The sequence below is a fragment of the Hippocampus guttulatus genome, chromosome 9 (assembly GCF_054856545.1).
Source record: "Hippocampus guttulatus isolate MCC_2025c chromosome 9, RoL_Hgut_1.0, whole genome shotgun sequence".
NCBI lineage: Eukaryota > Metazoa > Chordata > Actinopteri > Syngnathiformes > Syngnathidae > Hippocampus > Hippocampus guttulatus.
Genome location: NC_141269.1, coordinates 13,979,575 through 13,997,521, shown reverse-complemented (window position 1 = coordinate 13,997,521; position 17,947 = coordinate 13,979,575). Strand labels below are relative to the sequence as shown.

At 41.9% G+C, this 17,947-nt stretch overlaps 1 protein-coding gene across 4 annotated transcripts; it reads left to right on the top strand.

Annotated features, from left to right (window-relative positions):
* The first annotated feature begins 433 nt into the window (after positions 1–433).
* On the top strand, positions 434–17,729 carry LOC147200441 (dynamin-2-like). 4 transcript variants are annotated; one of them, XM_086119380.1, is made up of 21 exons: positions 434–858; positions 4,466–4,539; positions 5,014–5,163; positions 5,255–5,458; positions 5,845–5,943; positions 6,344–6,504; positions 7,128–7,270; positions 7,349–7,484; positions 7,666–7,733; positions 7,985–8,123; positions 10,500–10,586; positions 10,661–10,731; positions 11,129–11,183; positions 11,361–11,372; positions 12,019–12,129; positions 12,598–12,707; positions 12,887–12,998; positions 13,461–13,628; positions 14,175–14,398; positions 14,974–15,213; positions 17,085–17,729. In XM_086119380.1, the coding sequence occupies exons 1-21, from the start codon at positions 698–700 to the stop codon at positions 17,119–17,121; spliced, it is 2,562 nt and encodes an 853-aa protein (XP_085975506.1). In that variant the 5' UTR covers positions 434–697; the 3' UTR covers positions 17,122–17,729. The 4 variants fall into 4 exon arrangements, with proteins under 4 accessions (XP_085975506.1, XP_085975504.1, XP_085975503.1 ...); XM_086119378.1 differs by lacking the exon at positions 17,085–17,729 and adding an exon at positions 16,117–16,754; XM_086119377.1 differs by lacking the exon at positions 17,085–17,729 and adding an exon at positions 16,114–16,754.
* The last annotated feature ends 218 nt before the right edge of the window (positions 17,730–17,947 follow it).

Sequence of the window (17,947 nt, the reverse complement as noted above, 5' to 3'; positions counted from 1 at the left end):
CACAAAACTGTGTTTGACACCCCTTTATGTGGTAGAGAATTCTCTTATTACTCTCGTTTCATCATATTCGTTGTTAGGTCTTTTTCCGCCCTCTGACGGCTGAACTGTGAACATCGCTGAGAAATTTGATCGAATGCTAAACGTGACCTTGTGTGACGTCTTTCCTTTTACTCAGTCAACGTCATCTTCTACAGAGTAACGGCCACCTAGTGCTGTATTTGTTTTTTGCACAGCTCTGTCTCTTTTGAGACAAGCTTTAAGGTCGTGTGGCTTGACGAGTTTTCCAACTTACCGTCCGTATTGCTATTATAACGCATCTTGAAATATGTATGTGGGTTTTGACGGACGTTTGAAAGGGCCAATGAGAGAGGTGAGTGCTTACGGGGGCGGGTTTGAGCTTCTCGTCTGACATTGAGTGTGTGTGCGTGTGAGGTGTGTGCGCGGGTGTCGCCTGACCGGATAATGACAAAAGTTTTCAATGTGGCTTCAGTACATCGTCATTAAGCCTGCCTGTTATTTTATTGCATCCAAGACGTGTCAAGGTTTATTATCACCTCCTTTTACTAGAGGGGAAAAATCCTACATATTTGACTGACCGCGCAGTGACATCTGGAACTTTTGATAAGCGACCCATCGGCCTTCTTTTTGACAGTGGAGACAAGCACTTGGAGCCCGCTGAGCGGATCGGGGTGCCACCATGGGAAACCGGGGGATGGAAGACCTTATTCCCCTCATCAACAAGCTTCAGGACGCTTTCAGCTCCATCGGCCAGAGTTGCAACTTGGAACTGCCCCAAATAGCGGTCGTCGGCGGCCAGAGCGCGGGGAAGAGCTCCGTTCTGGAGAATTTCGTTGGCAGGTTGTACTCTTGATGTGAAATTTTCATTGTGAATGTGTGATACTTATGAAGTGAAATATTTTCAGTTCCTTGCTCCTCGTTCCGCTACTTGTGTCTCGTGTAAAAGTCGCCAACAAGGCGCTTTCTCTGTGGTTTATTTGCTTTTTAGAAGATGAGCGATTCACCATCAACGATTACGCTTTTGACGCAAGTTAATTCGTGTTTTTATTGAAGCAAAACACTAACGGTTTAATTAGCTAAAACACACACATAAACGCGCGTAATTGCACAGACATTTTTTGAAATTTTTTTGTCTGATCGCTCAGCTCCAGCATTTCTGTCAAACATTAACCAAGTCAGAGCTCCTTAAGAACACTCCCCTAAGGCTGTAAACACGTATTTTATTGGCCATGCACTGCATAGCTCAGGTCAATGTCTCACTTTAAGATCTATATTTACAGCAGGCTTAGTACAGTACAACTCATTTTTGTCACGTGCCTCATTGTAGTTACGGTTTCCCTCAGACGTTTATGACTCCAACAAATACATGATCACCAAATCACATTATTACATATAGACAGCAAATTGAATGGATACCTGTTTTTGATACTGGAGCTCCACTACATAACACGATTTTGTGGGCTTGTTCTAGCCGCGGGCTTGAATTCGACACCTGTGTCCCGGAGTGTTGTGTTTTCTGGATAAATAGATTTAATGAGCAGAAATGAGTGGAACCGGTTGGAGTCTTTTAGGATGCCAGCACTGCTGAATTTGTGAGCTATTCGCATGAGACTGACAGAATCTTAATGAGGTCCCCCTCCAGACAAATAACAAGAAACCAACTGTTAGAACTTCATTGGTAATACAGGCGCATAAAAACTTCCTTCAAGAAATTATTGTTCATACGAGCTCAGAAAAGGAACATCTGACGGGTCTACATTTCATGATGTTGTCAGTGTTGAGTTGGGGAATGTGGCTTGCGCGGCCATGCCTTCCTTTACCCTTTTGCCTTTTGTCTGGGTCCCAAGCGGTTTCTGGGGGAGACAGTAGGGCCATTGATGCGCTGATGTGTGGGGTCATCAGTGATATCACCAGCTGCACTGTCATGAGTACATGACACACTTTCAAGCAGATTTTCACAAAGGGTGCCTGAGCTATTTCATGTCTGTTTATGAGCCCACTAATGAAGCTGTTGATATTCTTTGTTTCGTTTGACGGTTGGAGTGACTTTTTCCAACGTTTGCAATTAACAAATCTGTTTGCTCCAAGTTCAAGTATTTAAGGCCACTGGCCCCACAGTGGCAATTGGTGAGACCAATCAGAAATAAGGGTGGTTAGATGAAGCCAACTGATTAAGATTATTTGTATTTTGGGCTAGGGGTAACATTCCATGGATGTGAACTAAAATATAACTTGGAGAATATTTCATATTACATCATTTTCTGTGTGATTGTTCCTCTTGTGACTTGAGGTCTATCAACTGTTAAAATGTGATACTAAGTAGATCTTTGAGGCCTTTTTTTTTTACATTTGACTTTCTGTCAGAGTTCAATGTACTTTGACTTATCCATTAATTTTCCCATTCAGTATTTCTATTTTCATTCCATTTGTGTTTTCTTTTTAGCAGATCTTTCAGTCATTTAATGTAAAGACATGTTTTCAACATTAATATCCAGTCACAGAATTTGGTTTGGTGCTTTCGCAAGTCATAGGAAATACGAAGGAAAGAGGATGGGATTGTTGTGTAACTTCCTGAATGCTCCGTCAGCATTGGAGAACAGGCGTAGTAGGTGTGAGTGGTTGTTAGTGTGTGTGTGTGTGTGTGTGTGTGTGTGTGCGTGCGTGTGTGTGTGTGTGTGTGTGTGTGTGTGTGTGTGTCAGACCTGCTAACCTGCTAAAAAGATGCTGTGTAGCAGGCTTGACCGATATATTGAATTGCTGTTGAATATTTTATATTGGGGAAGCAATAGCTCATCAGCATGGAAACATGGAGGGGCTAACCATTGAATCACTGATTCTCTTAAAAGAAAAAAACATGTTGAATGTCAGCATTATAATGATTACACAAGTGTGAGAAAAATTACATAATAATCTATTATTCTGTACATAATTTTGTCCAAAAATCGAATTAAAACAAGTTTTAATTTTCACCATGTCATTAAAAAAAGGACATTATGTTAAGTTCGCAGTGCAGAAAATAATTATGATTCAGTTACTGATTGAGTCCATAACAAATAATTATCTATTTGATAACCGATTACTTATTGATTAACCAATTAATTGTTGTAACACTGCAAATAAGAATCAATTTTGAAACACTTAACCCTGACGAGTACACAAATGTGGTATGTCATGTCACATTTTACGGCAATAAAGCGTCTGAAAATAGCAATTTGCACATAATTGTTCATGGATCCCAAAAAAGTTGTATTGAACAAGTAAAGTTTAGTATGTAAAGTTGATATACTTTTACTCCCACTGAAATAAGAAGTGATAGTTACTGTACATAGGGGTCAGTCGCTCTGGAAATCACATAACATAACCATAAAAACTTCAACAACTCCAAAACAAAATGATGTCAGTCAGAAAATATTACATAACATTAACATTTGTGTCAACATTGCTTTGGGCGTTATTGCTTCTTTCATGTTGCGTATTATTACGTTTGATACTATGTGTGTATTTTGTTGAGACTGTCAAATCAGTGTGGCTTTAATAAGGACAGCCACGTTGCCATTGCCGAGAGTGATGTGTCATCATTGACCTGGAAATAATCACAATTCTATTGAACAGGAGTTTCCATTCTGATGAGCTCATATTGTATGTGCACAAAGGGAACGAGAACACACAAGGAATTTGTCTCCTGTAGTATAGGCTACACCAGTATTGCAATAACAAGCAACTACGATAAACAAAGACATGACATATAAGTATCGAAATACTTTCCAATATGTAAGGGTACCATTGTGCAGTAGTACCACCCAATGACAGCTGTGTGCCAATGTGTAGAGTCATCGAGCAGAGATAAGTGATCAGTGGTGTGATACAATACTATGACGGTTGTGCAGTTGGTGCGGATAATCGTTGCACCATTTTCTAAGTGACTAGTAGAAGTTGTACTTCAACTTTGGGTGTGCAATTATACAGAAAGTCCTTGAGCACTTGAAGGTGTCTGGTGCTGTGGAATATTAATCAGCGACAATCGTCAAACTATGTACAGAGCTGGAGCTACAATGATCATTGTGGTAAAACTGTTCCACTGGGGTGTGCAAAAATACAAAGCGCCACTATAGATTTGAGTCACTGTTTAAGGAGTCAATGGCGAGAGGGAAGAAGCTGTTTGAATGAATGCTGGTTGGTGCGCATGGTTCAGGAGCGCTTACCAGAAGGGAGTAGCTGGAAAAGGTGGTGTGCAGGGTTTGGGGGGTCCAGTAGGATTTTCCTTGCCTTGGTTCTAGTGGTGTGCAAGTCCTCGAGAGTGGGTAGGGCGGTACCAATGATTTTTCTTCTGAACTGCCCAATGCAGTTGTGTTATAGTGCTGCAGCCATAAGAGATACTGATCCTGATATATTATATTTAGGTTGTTATTATTGTGTTTGTTAAACATCACTTTTCTCTCCCCTGCAGAGATTTCTTGCCCAGAGGGTCTGGTATCGTCACCCGTCGTCCACTCATCCTGCAACTCGTTAACAACAAAGCAGGCAAGTGGAATAGGTACCGGTACTTCGAGGCATAAACACATATATGTGTTCCTGCAAATGTCCCCATTGTGTGTTGAATACATGTTGACTTTTCTTCTCTTCCTCCCCCAAATGGAGGATGTCTGAATTAGCGCCTCACTCAAAACAAACATCTCAACTTTTCCCCTCAGGAGTAAAACAGATGGGATAGTAATGTGTCCTATACAGTACATGAAAACAGTTTAAAAATCATTGAAGGTGCGCCTGGTACTCTGAAGCGCCTTACAGTGCGGAAAATACGGTAATTGTTCACCCCTCGTAAGTGAGTAGTGACCGTGCAGTTGTGCTACTAGTAGAGAACAAAAATACGGCCCTATGAGTTAATATGGCTGTTAATATGGCTGTCATGGCTACTTAAAATTTGTCTTATAGCACGCAATCGGCCTTTTCCGTTCTCTGCATCATCTTATTTTCATGTTCTCTGTTTTCATGCAGAATATGCAGAGTTCCTTCATTGTAAGGGCCGTAAATTTGTGGACTTTGACGAAGTCCGTCAGGAGATTGAAGCAGAAACTGACCGGCTCACCGGATCCAACAAGGGCATTTCAACCATCCCAATCAACCTTCGAGTCTACTCCCCCCATGGTGAGGAAAACACCCACTAAGAGATAAAACACACAAACGTTTTCTGTGTTCTTGCTTCAGGTTTCTTTTCTCCTCTGTCGATACCTCTCAGTGTTAAACCTGACCCTGATTGACCTGCCGGGAATGACAAAAGTGGCTGTTGGAGACCAGCCTGTAGACATTGAACACCAGATTAGAGACATGCTGCTTCAGTTCATCACCAAGGAGAGCTGCCTCATTCTGGCCGTCACTCCCGCAAATACTGACCTGGCCAACTCAGATGCCCTCAAGATTGCCAAGGAGGTCGATCCTCAGGGTAGGATGGTTGTGGCCGTTTGAATTTTTCAGCCTCGTTAGCTTATTCTCTTTACAACCTTTTCTCTACATTGTGACTTTTGTCTCTCTGTCTTTGTGTCTAGAATAGCACTTTGAAATGAATGAAAAAATGTATATGTTAAGAAAAGGGTTAATTAGTCTATAATTATCTTTGTCGTCTTTACCAGCACTTTAAAATTGGCAATTTAAAAAATGGTTGCTGGGCCGCGAACAGCATGTAATTGTCTCAACTGCTCCGTGGCACAATAAAGGTTGGGGACCACTGCTGAGTAATTGAGTCAATGAATGAATAGTGTGTAAAATTCTATTGAATGTGTGAAATAAATATTGGGGTGCCATTTTTGGTTGTGACATATTTGTCTTCAGGTTTGCGGACTATTGGCGTGATTACCAAGCTGGACTTGATGGATGAGGGGACTGATGCTCGAGACATTCTGGAAAACAAACTGCTTCCTCTTCGCAGGGGTGAAAACACACACACACACTCAACAAACTTATATACACGCTATTCCTGCCCGCTGTTTATGGTGCACCCATTTTTGAAGCAGAGAGAGCCAAAAAAGATGTTCATTTTTGGCCAGTTTGATGCTTATAGAGCACAGGTTCTTAAGTTGGTTTTGAACAACACCCAGGGAATCGGGGTGCTAGTCTCAGGGGTTTGGTGTCGGACAAGATGCGCAAGCACACACACACACACACACACACACACACACACACACACACACACACACACACACACACACACACACACACACACACACACACACACACACACACACTCAGTTCCTTCAACAAGGTTAAGAACCACCAACTCAGGGCCTCCTTTACTGTCATTCGTAAAATGTTCTGTCTTTATCCTCTGCAGGTTACATTGGGGTGGTGAATCGCAGTCAGAAGGACATTGATGGGAAGAAAGACATCCGTGCTGCTTTGGCTGCTGAGCGCAAGTTCTTTTTGTCCCATCCTGCATACAGACATTTTGCAGAGCGCATGGGCACGCCACACCTGCAGAAGTCACTGAATCAGGTCAGCTGCACACCTAGCCTAAAAAAAGCTACGCAATGTTTATATTAACATGTAAGAGTAATAAAACAATAACTTTGACACGGCACGCATGATGTTGCCCTGCAGACAACGTTCTGTGTACAGTGTAATCTTCTCATGTTCCTCTCCTAACACATACTTGTCAAACATATAAATCAGGATGTATTGTATTGTATAAACACATGGGCCAAATGTGGCCTGCCACATCATTTAATGTGGTGAGAAATTGAAAGGCCAAACTGAGGTCTAACTACATTTCCCACAATGCATGGCGATCATTACCGATGAAGTGACAGCATCCTGCCACTAGATAGCAGTGTACATAACCACGTCGGTACAATTTTCCCAACACAACAAATTGAGCAATAGAAAAAAATGATGCCAAAATGTCCAGAAGAGCAAAATTGATGCAGATGGAGGCAGTTTCTAGAAAGACGAGAAGTGTCATATCTGCTTGACTTGCGAAGGCCATCTTGTTGCATTTACACTCAACTATTCAAGAAACATATTCAGAAATGTCTCTTCGAGATGTTTTTCACCTACTGTGTTGGATTATTGTTTATACAATATTGAAGTTCAATTTAAATGTTTTTTTTTTCCTTCAGCAACTTACCAACCACATCCGTGACACTCTGCCAGGGTTGCGCAGCAAGCTGCAAAGCCAGCTGCTCTCCCTTGAGAAAGAGGTTGAGGAATACAAAAACTTTCGTCCTGATGATCCTACACGCAAAACCAAGGCGTTGCTTCAGTCAGTACACACACACACACACACACGCGCACACACACATTAATATATTTGAAAACGATGACACCGCTTCACATGCAGGATGGTGCAGCAGTTTGGTGTGGACTTTGAGAAGTGCATCGAAGGCTCGGGGGATCAGGTGGATACCTCCAATTTATCTGGAGGAGCAAAGATCAACCGCATTTTTCACGAGCGTTTTCCTTTTGAGCTGGTGAAGGTAACTATAGTTACGGTGTTCACTTTCATTAAGGTAACTGATCATGACTGATGTTGACGGATAAAGTCTGATCATTTTTCACAGGCATATAGCAACAAGCATGCAGCCTGGAAGGATGTACTGTCTAAAACATTCCTTCGTTCTATGAAATATTTAAGACTTTGCTTCTTTTGTGTCTTAGATGGAGTTTGATGAGAAGGAGCTGAGGAAAGAGATCAGTTACGCAATCAAAAACATCCATGGAGTCAGGCAAGTTGGAACAGCCAGTCAACATACTGCATATAAACACTTTGCCTCCTTCTGTTAGCTTGTGTCTCAGCGCTCTCCCTTGTTTGTTAGTCTGATAACATCCATGTTCTTCATGTTACGACTCATTATGCTGTGGTGTTTTTAAAATTGGATCTGTTTTGATACCCTGGCTTATTTTCTGGTTAAGTGGTCCCTCCATGTGCTCCTCCTGTCTTCCTGCTCCATGTCTGTTTCATCTGTATGTCCTTCAGGACAGGCCTGTTCACCCCAGACTTGGCGTTTGAGGCCATAGTGAAAAAGCAGGTCATTAAGCTGAAAGAGCCGTGTCTGAAATGCATCGACATGGTCATCCAGGAGCTCATCAACACAGTCAGGCAGTGCACTAATAAGGTATCACCGCATGGTCTCTGCCATGCTCGTACACCAGAGAGCTTAGTCAACTGCAGTGCTGCCAGGAGCATTTTTGTGGCCATAATGCAACTACATGTTTTTGCACTTCATATTCACATTAGCATTAAAGGGGACATATTATGGAAATGTGGCCTAGTCATTGCTTACAAATAATTGGGCCTCTGGAGGGCAGGCCGACTCATCAAGTATGAAATTAAACAGCCAAATATTTTTTGTTTGTTTGTCTTACATGTGTTTCAAAAGGGGATTTTCAGTGACGTGTTCTGAAGTGCTTCCTGCATCAGGAAAAAATACTCACTTTTTTTTCGTCCACATTCTGGGCTCTGCATTCTCCACTTTTCACTTTCACGCCAGTCATCATGTTAACAAAAGGCATACTTATCATTGGTTTGGCAGTAGTGGGGGTGAACCTGCCACATTTTCTAAATTGCGGATGGGGTAATCATAATATGTCTCCCTTAAAAGTTGATTTAGTTTTGCACTTTAAAGTCTGAGCTGCACTGGGTTCACCGCAGTGGTGTCTCTGAGAAGCTGTGTGGTCAGAAACGGTTCTACATGTGTTCCTGTGCCGGTTCGTAACAATTCAAGTTGCAGCTATCTCTCTCTCTCTCTCGCTCTCTCTTTTTGCGGCTTTATTTGGTCGGTGTAATGATGTACTTTGTGCTCTACTCGTAAACCGAAGCTCTACCACTATTCTTAGTTCAGACTTGGTCTGACATATCAAGAAAGAGTCCAGTAAAGTTGAGACATGTAATAACTTTATTGTATCTCACCTAAATGTATTGGTCGTAGAGTCGTTTGTTGCCACCACTGAGTCTTTTTGTCTGGAACATGCTCACATAAGATGTTTCCTAACATTGACCAGATAAAAATACTATGGTACATATACCAACTCCACATATACAGTATCTTAAACAGGAGGGATATGTGGGATACAGCATTTTCAGCTGTCAACGCGTGCCTTACTAGTTTTTATTTCTGCCTTCTTGGTGAATATCATCACCTGTCTTTGTTTATTGTTTCTTTCTGAGAGTCAGTTTTGTTTGTGGTTTTGTGGCAGTGCTTTTTCAGCATTTCCTGCTATAAACTATGCACAGTAACAGTCATGCTCTGTAAGGTGAAAGGAAAGTTGTTGCGCCTTTCACTTTATTGTTACAAATAGCTATTTGGATAAAACTTCCTGGTCAAATGAAGAATTACGATCCAGTGGCAACTACATGGGTTACCTCGATTCATTAAATAATGAATCAAGGTATGCCCCCGCTTTATTTTTTCATATGCAAACCTACAGCTTGTTTAATTAGCCAGAACATGAAGCAGAACTAACTCAAATGTTCCCTTTTTTCCCTTTTTGTCATAGTCTTCCTCATTGGCATCACTATTTACTCCTCAAACATGGGCTTTCCTTTCTCTGCCACCCTTCTCCACCACCTTTCTATGCAATGCTACACTAGCTCATCTTCCATTAATTGTCCAACTCCCATAATGCATCACCACAGGACAGGCCTGTTCACTCCTGACTTGGCGTTTGAAGCTATAGTGAAAAAGCAGATCATTAAGCTGAAAGACCCCTGTCTGAAATGCGTTGACCTCGTCGTCACCGAGCTTGTCACCCTGATAAGGAAATGCACCGAAAAGGTAAACGGGAGTTGCGGACAGGTGGTGCGACAGAATGATAAAACGCAATCCAAGATAGATCAATGCACAGAAGAAAAAGCACTAACGTGTTGCTGTCTAATTGCTGTTAATGATTACAGGCTTCACTCAGCACCCACCTCATCCTGTGATTCCCTTTTTAAATTTAAGACCCCCCCGATCCTGGACCTTGACCAGCCCTCTTCACCCCATCCGCACTAAGAGCAGTGATTTAACCACCCCTCTCACTGATTAAACCCATTTCCCATGACACGCTAAGGAATATCACAAATTCGAAAAGAGAACCTGCCTTGTATTTTGATCAAAACTATATTATCCTCTGTCCTTCAACCCATTTTCCTTCCTCACGACAGCTCTTTGCACTCATCGTTTCAAGTATCTCACTGATGTTCTGGCAGAGTTTGAGGTTACGCTACTCTAACACAGTGGAACCTCAAAGGTCAAACACAATCCATTACATGTTCATTTAGGAAAAAATGAAAAATAATTCCTCTTTGATGTGAAATGGTCGAACTCTGAGGTCCCACCATACTAATTTTGCATGTCTTACTCTTGCTTCATGCATTTGTTAATAATGCACACTTCAACTGTCTGTGCTAGTGTGGAACAGCGTTTTTATGCTGACTCGCGCGCACAGTGTTGTGTAGTTACTGTCGTTGCGGTGCCTGCAGCAGTGTGTGTTCTTTTTGCTGTCTGTAGCTTGGATCCTATCCTCGCCTTAGAGAAGAGACTGAGCGAATTGTCACCACTTACATCAGAGAGAGGGACAGCAAGACTAAAGATCAGGTCAGTGCGCATATGTGTGCACGTTGAATCTTTGAAAGGTCTTGTGCAAATATTTGTCATGTTTGGCCCATCAGGTGCTCCTGTTAATTGACATTGAACTCTCCTACATCAACACTAATCATGAGGACTTCATCGGGTTTGCCAAGTGAGATATGATTTCCGGTGCAAGGGGATGAACAGTTGTTTATTTTTGTTCTGCCTCACTCTAGTTCTGTGTGTGTGTGTTTTTTAGCTTGCCTTATATATACAGTACAATAGTGATGAATAAATAAATAGCATGTACAATGACTACGATGAATTAAAGGAACTTCTTAAGATGATTGTAATAAAAATCCCATCAGAAAGAGAGATGGCCAGCCGCAGTGCTTAAAACAATTACAGTACACCCATTGTACACATGCATGATAGTGTACTAAAGTCAGAAGAAAGTCAATTTGGGCCTCCCAGGGAAAAAAATCATTTCATTACCTACTTAATAAAAATACATCTTACTAAATCTTTAGTAGACCATTGCTTATGAAGCAAAACATCTGATCTTGCAGTGCGCAGCAGAGGACGGCTGCGAATGCCACCAAGAAAAGAGTCATGCCGAACCAGGTAATTGGTTGCCTTGTGATTCTTTTTATGTCTTGGTCAGTTGTGGTTGCATGTCATGCCATATCTGTCTTTTGTTGATTCCCATTAACACACGTCTGCCCTTGTGTACTTTTTTGTTTGTTTGTTTGTTTGTTAATTTTTAACTCTCCCGTATTGTTCCTACATTTCACGGTCCAGGGAGAGATTCTTGTAAGTATCTTAGCATCCTCTTCCATCTCTTGTCCCTTTCTCCTGCGTGGGTGTCCTTCAACCATCCTTTTGAGCATTTTGTGGAACTTTGTGACAGTGGGGGCAGGGGAGGGTGAAAGAGATCATCATCATGGATGACTCTTGAGTAATGGGCTTTTTTCATTCAATCCCTCGCATCAGTTTAGGGGTAAAGTAATACTCTGAGATAGGTCTGCTCAAAAGTGAAATTTTATTCCCAACGTTAACCGACTCGCACAAGTGCACAAATATAAACATCTAGACAAATTGGTTGCAACTGTTACTTTCCAGTTGTATCATACTTTTACACACCCCAGTGTCCGTTTTTCCTCACGCGCATGTTCCCTTGTGTCTGTCTGCTTGTGCCTAAGTCTGGCAGAGAAAGGGATGCAGGGAAGGTGACTCTCTTTCAAGTGTGTTGAATTTGTGCGTGTCTCGTTTTTTTTTTCTTTCTTTGTTTGTAGGGGCTTAACTTGCATGTTTGTTTTTTGGAATTTCTCAGGATTGTTGGTTATTTATTTATTTTTTTGTTTTGGTTTGTTTTTTGTTTTTTAATGGGTGTTTTCTTGGGGGGGGGGTCTTGTGGTTTGTGTATACAGTAGTCGTAAAGTGTTTGTGTCTTGCACAGGTTATCCGTCGAGGCTGGTTGACAATCAACATTAGCATCATGAAGGGAGGCTCTAAGGACTACTGGTTCGTCCTCACTGCAGAGTCCCTTTCCTGGTACAAAGATGAAGAAGTAAGGACGGTCCAGTGCCTCATGTTTAAAAAATTGTTCGCTCCAGCTGTTGCATTTGCATGACATTTGTATTGCTACTAACACCTTTTTTTTTTTTTAAAGAAATATTGAATGTAGTATACTACACGTGTCTGACCAACGGTTGGTAGTGTAACTAACAGCCTATTAGCTCCAGCTCGTGCACATCTTTGAGATGGTCAATGCTCAAATGTAACTAGGGTAAATTTTATAATTGTCAGAAAAGGTTAAATTTTAGTACTGCAAATAAATACACACTCATTATATGCACATTGTTACGTACATTTGCTTAATCGGTGGATGTCTGGTAAAAGTGAGGTGTCGGACCGGTGCCTAGGCCGCTGAAGAATGACGGACCAGCAAAATTTGGGAAAATGCCCACCCCTTTTTATCATGTTCCCACAAGTGATTTTACATAGTAAAGTGGCAAATCGCATGTTGTGTAATCAGGAGAAGGAGAAGAAGTACATGTTGCCACTTGACAACTTGAAGCTAAGAGATGTGGAGAAGGGTTTCATGTCCAGCAAACACGTCTTTGCCATATTCAACACTGAGCAGAGGTAAGTGCACCGCTGCCAACGACTGCGCCTTTACACCTTTTGAACATCGTAACCTGTCCTGTCATTGTATTTGTGTGTGTGTGTGTGTGTGTGTGTGCGCGTGTGTGCGTGCGTGTGTGTGTGTGTGTGTCTGCGTGTGTATGTGTGTGTGTGTGTGTGTGTGTGTGTTTATCACACAGAAACGTGTACAAAGACCTGCGGCAGATCGAGCTGGCGTGTGACACTCAGGAGGACGTTGACAGCTGGAAAGCCTCGTTCCTCCGAGCTGGTGTTTACCCTGAGAAAGACCAGGTATTTACATTTTAAACAGGTGATATTTGAAGATACTCGTAGTCGTGTGACAGTTACGGTTTTAGGCACTTTGGACTTGTTGTACCAGATTGCGATGATGGTTAAAGCACACTTGGGTTGACACTTAACGGTAACTTTTCCAGATAAGTAGTCACTAGCCCCTTTTTTTTGGATACAGAACATAGAGGGCCACAACTATGTTGTGTGGAACCTGCTTTTGTGTTGTTGGTCAAAGTGACTGATTTTAAAAGTTTGAAAAATAATCAATGAAAATGTTTTTAAAATCTAAAAAAAATGGGATAATTCTTCTGTGTCGTACACAAATAAGCACAGTGGTACCTCTACCTACAAACTTAATCGGTTCCGTGATCCTATTTGTAACTCGAAATGTTCGGAATAGCTGTATTATATGTGTGTATCTATATATGTATCTCTTCACTTGGCTTGTCTTTCTCCCTGTAGACTGAAAATGAAGATGCGATGATTCCGAGCGACACCGTATCTATGGACCCGCAGTTGGAACGGCAGGTGGAGACCATCCGCAACCTGGTGGACTCGTATATCAGCATTGTCAACAAGTCCATCAGAGACCTCATGCCCAAGACCATTATGCACCTCATGATTAACAATGTAGGTTTCCCTTTTATTTTGACACCTGCAGAGACTTTCAGCATCTCATTATATGTGCCACAAGAAATTATTCTATCGAAATATGTCTTGACATGAAACTGGTCCATGGTGCTAAAAAGATTGAGGACAGAGAACATTGCTAAATAAGCTGATTGCAACATCCCATGAGTCAGGGGTGGGCATTTCATTTTTCAAAGGGGCAATGTGAGAAACTGAAACGGTTGTCGAGGGCTCCACCAACATGCTAACCTCAATCATGTCAAACACGACTTTGCTGCCTTTTTATGAAGCAGGAAATATTTTGAATAATCGCTCGCGCTCCCGACACATTCAAATAGAAGCGACACTCATACTTTTGTTTTATGTTGACTTCAGAAAGGCTGCGAGCGTTGTTCAGGGACTCTGGACGGGCCGCATGATGTTGATGATAATGTCTCACACAGACACACACACACTCTCACACACACACACACATACGCACACACACACACACTGTGAATGGATGGATAGACGAACGGATGGATTGTTGTGCTCTTTGACCACCAGGCAAAGGACTTCATCCACTCTGAGCTGCTGGCCTACCTGTACTCAGCTGGGGACCAAAGCAGCCTAATGGAAGAGTCTGCTGAGCAGGCTCAGAGGAGAGATGAGCTGCTCAGGATGTACCATGCTCTGAAGGAATCTCTAGTCATTATTGGTGACATCAGTACCACCACTGTTTCAACCCCTGTGCCTCCACCGGTAGATGACACCTGGATCAAAGAGTCTAGGTAACGAGTGTGGATAGAATGTGTGGCATGACTAGCTTGAATGTTAACATGAGATGAAAAATGTTAGATGCTAAATGCGTAAAGCCCCTATCCCACTGAGCGGCGAACATTTACGAGTATTTATGAAGTTAGCAAATGCTAGGTTCTCCCCAGGTTTCGTTCAAGGACTACTGCGCTGTGGTCCATGTTTTTTGTTGTTGTTGTTTTTTTTTTTGACGTACGGTTATTGAAGCGAGAGAACCTCTGGAGACAGCACTGTGTGCAATAAACCTTAATATTTTTGCTTTTAGCCGGCACAATCTCAAAATAGTAACTGCACTTCTGGCTTTGAAAACACAAATCTCTCTTACTTATTCCTCCATTAGTGTTTATGGACAGGCGAGTATAGCCAACGCACTAAAAACGATGATGTCATTCCCTCAGAAGTGAACCATGTTGGAGCTGTAAATACCTGACTGCTGCCTCAAAATTTATTTGAAAGACCACAACGGTTTCCTCTATGCCCATCACCTCTGCAAAAATGCTGTTTATTCTTGTATGTTTCCCAACTGTACTGACATTTTTGTCTATCTTAGTCCTCCTGCAGGAATTCGCCCTGCTTCTGCAACAGCGCCCCCCCCAAACCGACCCCCGGCAGTCAGGGGACCCACACCTGGTCCTGCCCCACCGTTGAATCCCTCGCCGGCATTCGGGGCTCCACCAGTCCCCACTCGACCTGGCCCACCGCCTGCCCAGTCCGGTTTTGATCCAAACGTTCCGCTGATTCCCTCCAGACCGGCACGTGTGCCTCCTGCGCTGCCGCCGGGCATCCCAAGGTAAGCAACAACATCAGCTGCATTTCTAACAATAATAGAGCTACAAAGATAGAGATTGCTGAGACAGTTCCATGAAGAGTGTGACATCATACAACATACAACACAAATGGCTTCGTAAAAGGCTCTTTATTATGAGAAGACAATCAGGCAAGTTTTTTTATTACTTGCAGATACAAAGATCTTTTACTGATCTGATTATTTACGCCAAAGAGGCCGAATCTAACAACCCGCCCCCCTTTCCTCCCCAAAAGACCAAAACAACAACTCAACGAAGTAGAGAGACCACTTTATGTTGTTCTGCAGACAGTGCTCTGTGGACTTCTCTAAATCATGATTGTGGGATGAGTCCAAACTAAAAGGCCCATCTAAAAAAAAGAATCTACGGCAAAGTAAGGAAACATTGAGCTTGCAAGAAAGCAGCTATCCTTAACGCGACAGTGGTCAGTGTTACACAGTAACAGTACTAAATTGAGAAGAAAAAAACTAATCATGGCAGACTAAACAAACAAACAACAACAAAAAAGGGGTTCGGGGGGGACACCAACATAAGTTTAAGAAGAGGCACCTTTTACTGCATGTTCTTCCCATTTGAGCATGGAAAGTGGCTGCTCTTTGACAATTAACAGACAAGTCAGTGTGTCTACCTCCACTGTAAGTCATTTATTTTGGTACGTTTCCGAACATAAGACAGTGGAAGCTCTCATAATTGTGCTAAACCATATTTCTTGGTGGAAATGGAGCTTCCGGTGCATTTTTTTGGTGTAGTGCAAGTTAAGGGAATGTCCATGGTGGCGGTGCTTGTGGTGCTTTGGGGATCATGGCGCATGACTCGCTGATGACGTGTTTTCCTTGCATGTTTCTCTCTCCCTCCCATTCTATCCCACTTCTGACTTCCTGCAGCAGAAGACCCCCGGCTGCTCCCAACAGACCCACCATCATACGTCCTTCAGAACCCTCCTTGCTTGATTAGAAGCACACATTCAACATGCATTTAGTTTACACTTTTAAATTTCCAGTTAAGTACTTTTTACTTGCAGTTTGGAGGCATACTGTTATGACATTTTGACAACGTGCACAATGACTTTTGACATGATGCAAAGGGATCATTTTTATGAGTCTTCTGGTTTAAGAACATTTTATCTATATTGTTTAATGTTAAATTGGTTTTGTTATGGTTGAAAATTTATTTTCAAGGTAATCACAAAGAAAGAGATTTGTACATGCTAATGTTGAGTCCAAAATCTTACCCACTTAGCAACTCATGATGTAAGCAGCACTTTTTGATGAGTCGTTTATCTGCACGTGTGGCAGATCTACTATTCGTATATTTTAATGAACCATTACAGTCATTGTCCCTTAATATTTTTTGCTAAATTACTTACATAACCTAATTCAACATCGTAAGACATGCGTTCGTTAAGTTTTATTAAATCCTTTCTCTCCCCCGTGCTCAACCTATGTTGAATTTTAATCCTGCCTTGACTTTTTGTGTATCATGATTATCACATCCAAAGCCATAAATATCATTATGAGTAAAAGTGCTTCTCAGAGTGTTTATTCAATGATGCCGTAATTTTATTTTTTTAATGAGTATGTGCCATTGCTTCCCTTTTCAACCATACCTTTCTTGGGTTTGCATGCTAATTAGTCTTGTACGCAGTGATAGGTAGCATGCACGCTATTGTACAGTTTCTAGGAGCAACAGAATAAAGACAGTGCAGCATGAGGCTTTTCGCAGAGCTGCAATGACTATAAGGTATGCAACTGGAAGTGTACTGGTTATTCTGCATTGTATGTGCTTCTCCATTGTGTCTGCTATTTGGACCTTGAAATTAAAAGAAAGAAAAAATAAAATCTGCCTCTTCCGATAGGCGCCCGCTTCCACACACTCGTGGCAACCAAAGGTGATGGACGCCTGAACGCAGCGCAAACTGGCTCGGCAAGCAAGGATGGATACCCACTCGGTTTGTGGCACATCAGGAATTTGTTTCCCAAAGGAGAGGATGACCGCTAAATTAAGTGCATGATGCACTATTTCAAGTTCAGTAAAGTGTCATTTGCCGCAGGATGTGGATCTCAGTCCACGTCCTGTGCGGCAAAGTATGCACAGGTGCACCTCAAATTAAATATTGTAGAAAGGTTCATATAATTCAGTACCGGTAGTTATTGGTCATTTTTAAAACTTAACTCATATTTTACAGATTCATTTAACACAGAAAAATAATTTTCAGAAGACTAATTTCACATTTCTATCGGAAAAACAATCATCCTTTTTTATGTAATAGTTTGAGATGGTGGACTTTGGGTCAGAAAAATCTGAAAAACAAATGAAATATTTTACCATATATGGTGAATCTATATTTTTTACTTTTCGAACCAACTGAAATCTTCCACAATATATTAATTGATTGTACTGTATACATGCAGAAATATACGATTGTCATTGAAAACTCAAGACATTCATTCATTCATGAATGCAGATGGCATTAAAATGTTTCTTGACATATTGTCATTGACGAGTTCAGGTAGTGTGGGTTTGGTTCACACTCAGCGACAATGTGAATGTACGCCTGAAAAGCTGTCTCTCTCTCTCCATTTTAATCTGCACATGCCCTCTGTCACTCTCTGATTTTAATCTCTACATGTCCTGTGACTGACACACCCAGTTCAGTGTGTCGTCCGCCTTTTGCCCCAAGACACCTGGGAGAGGCTCCAGCACCGTGACCATGCACCA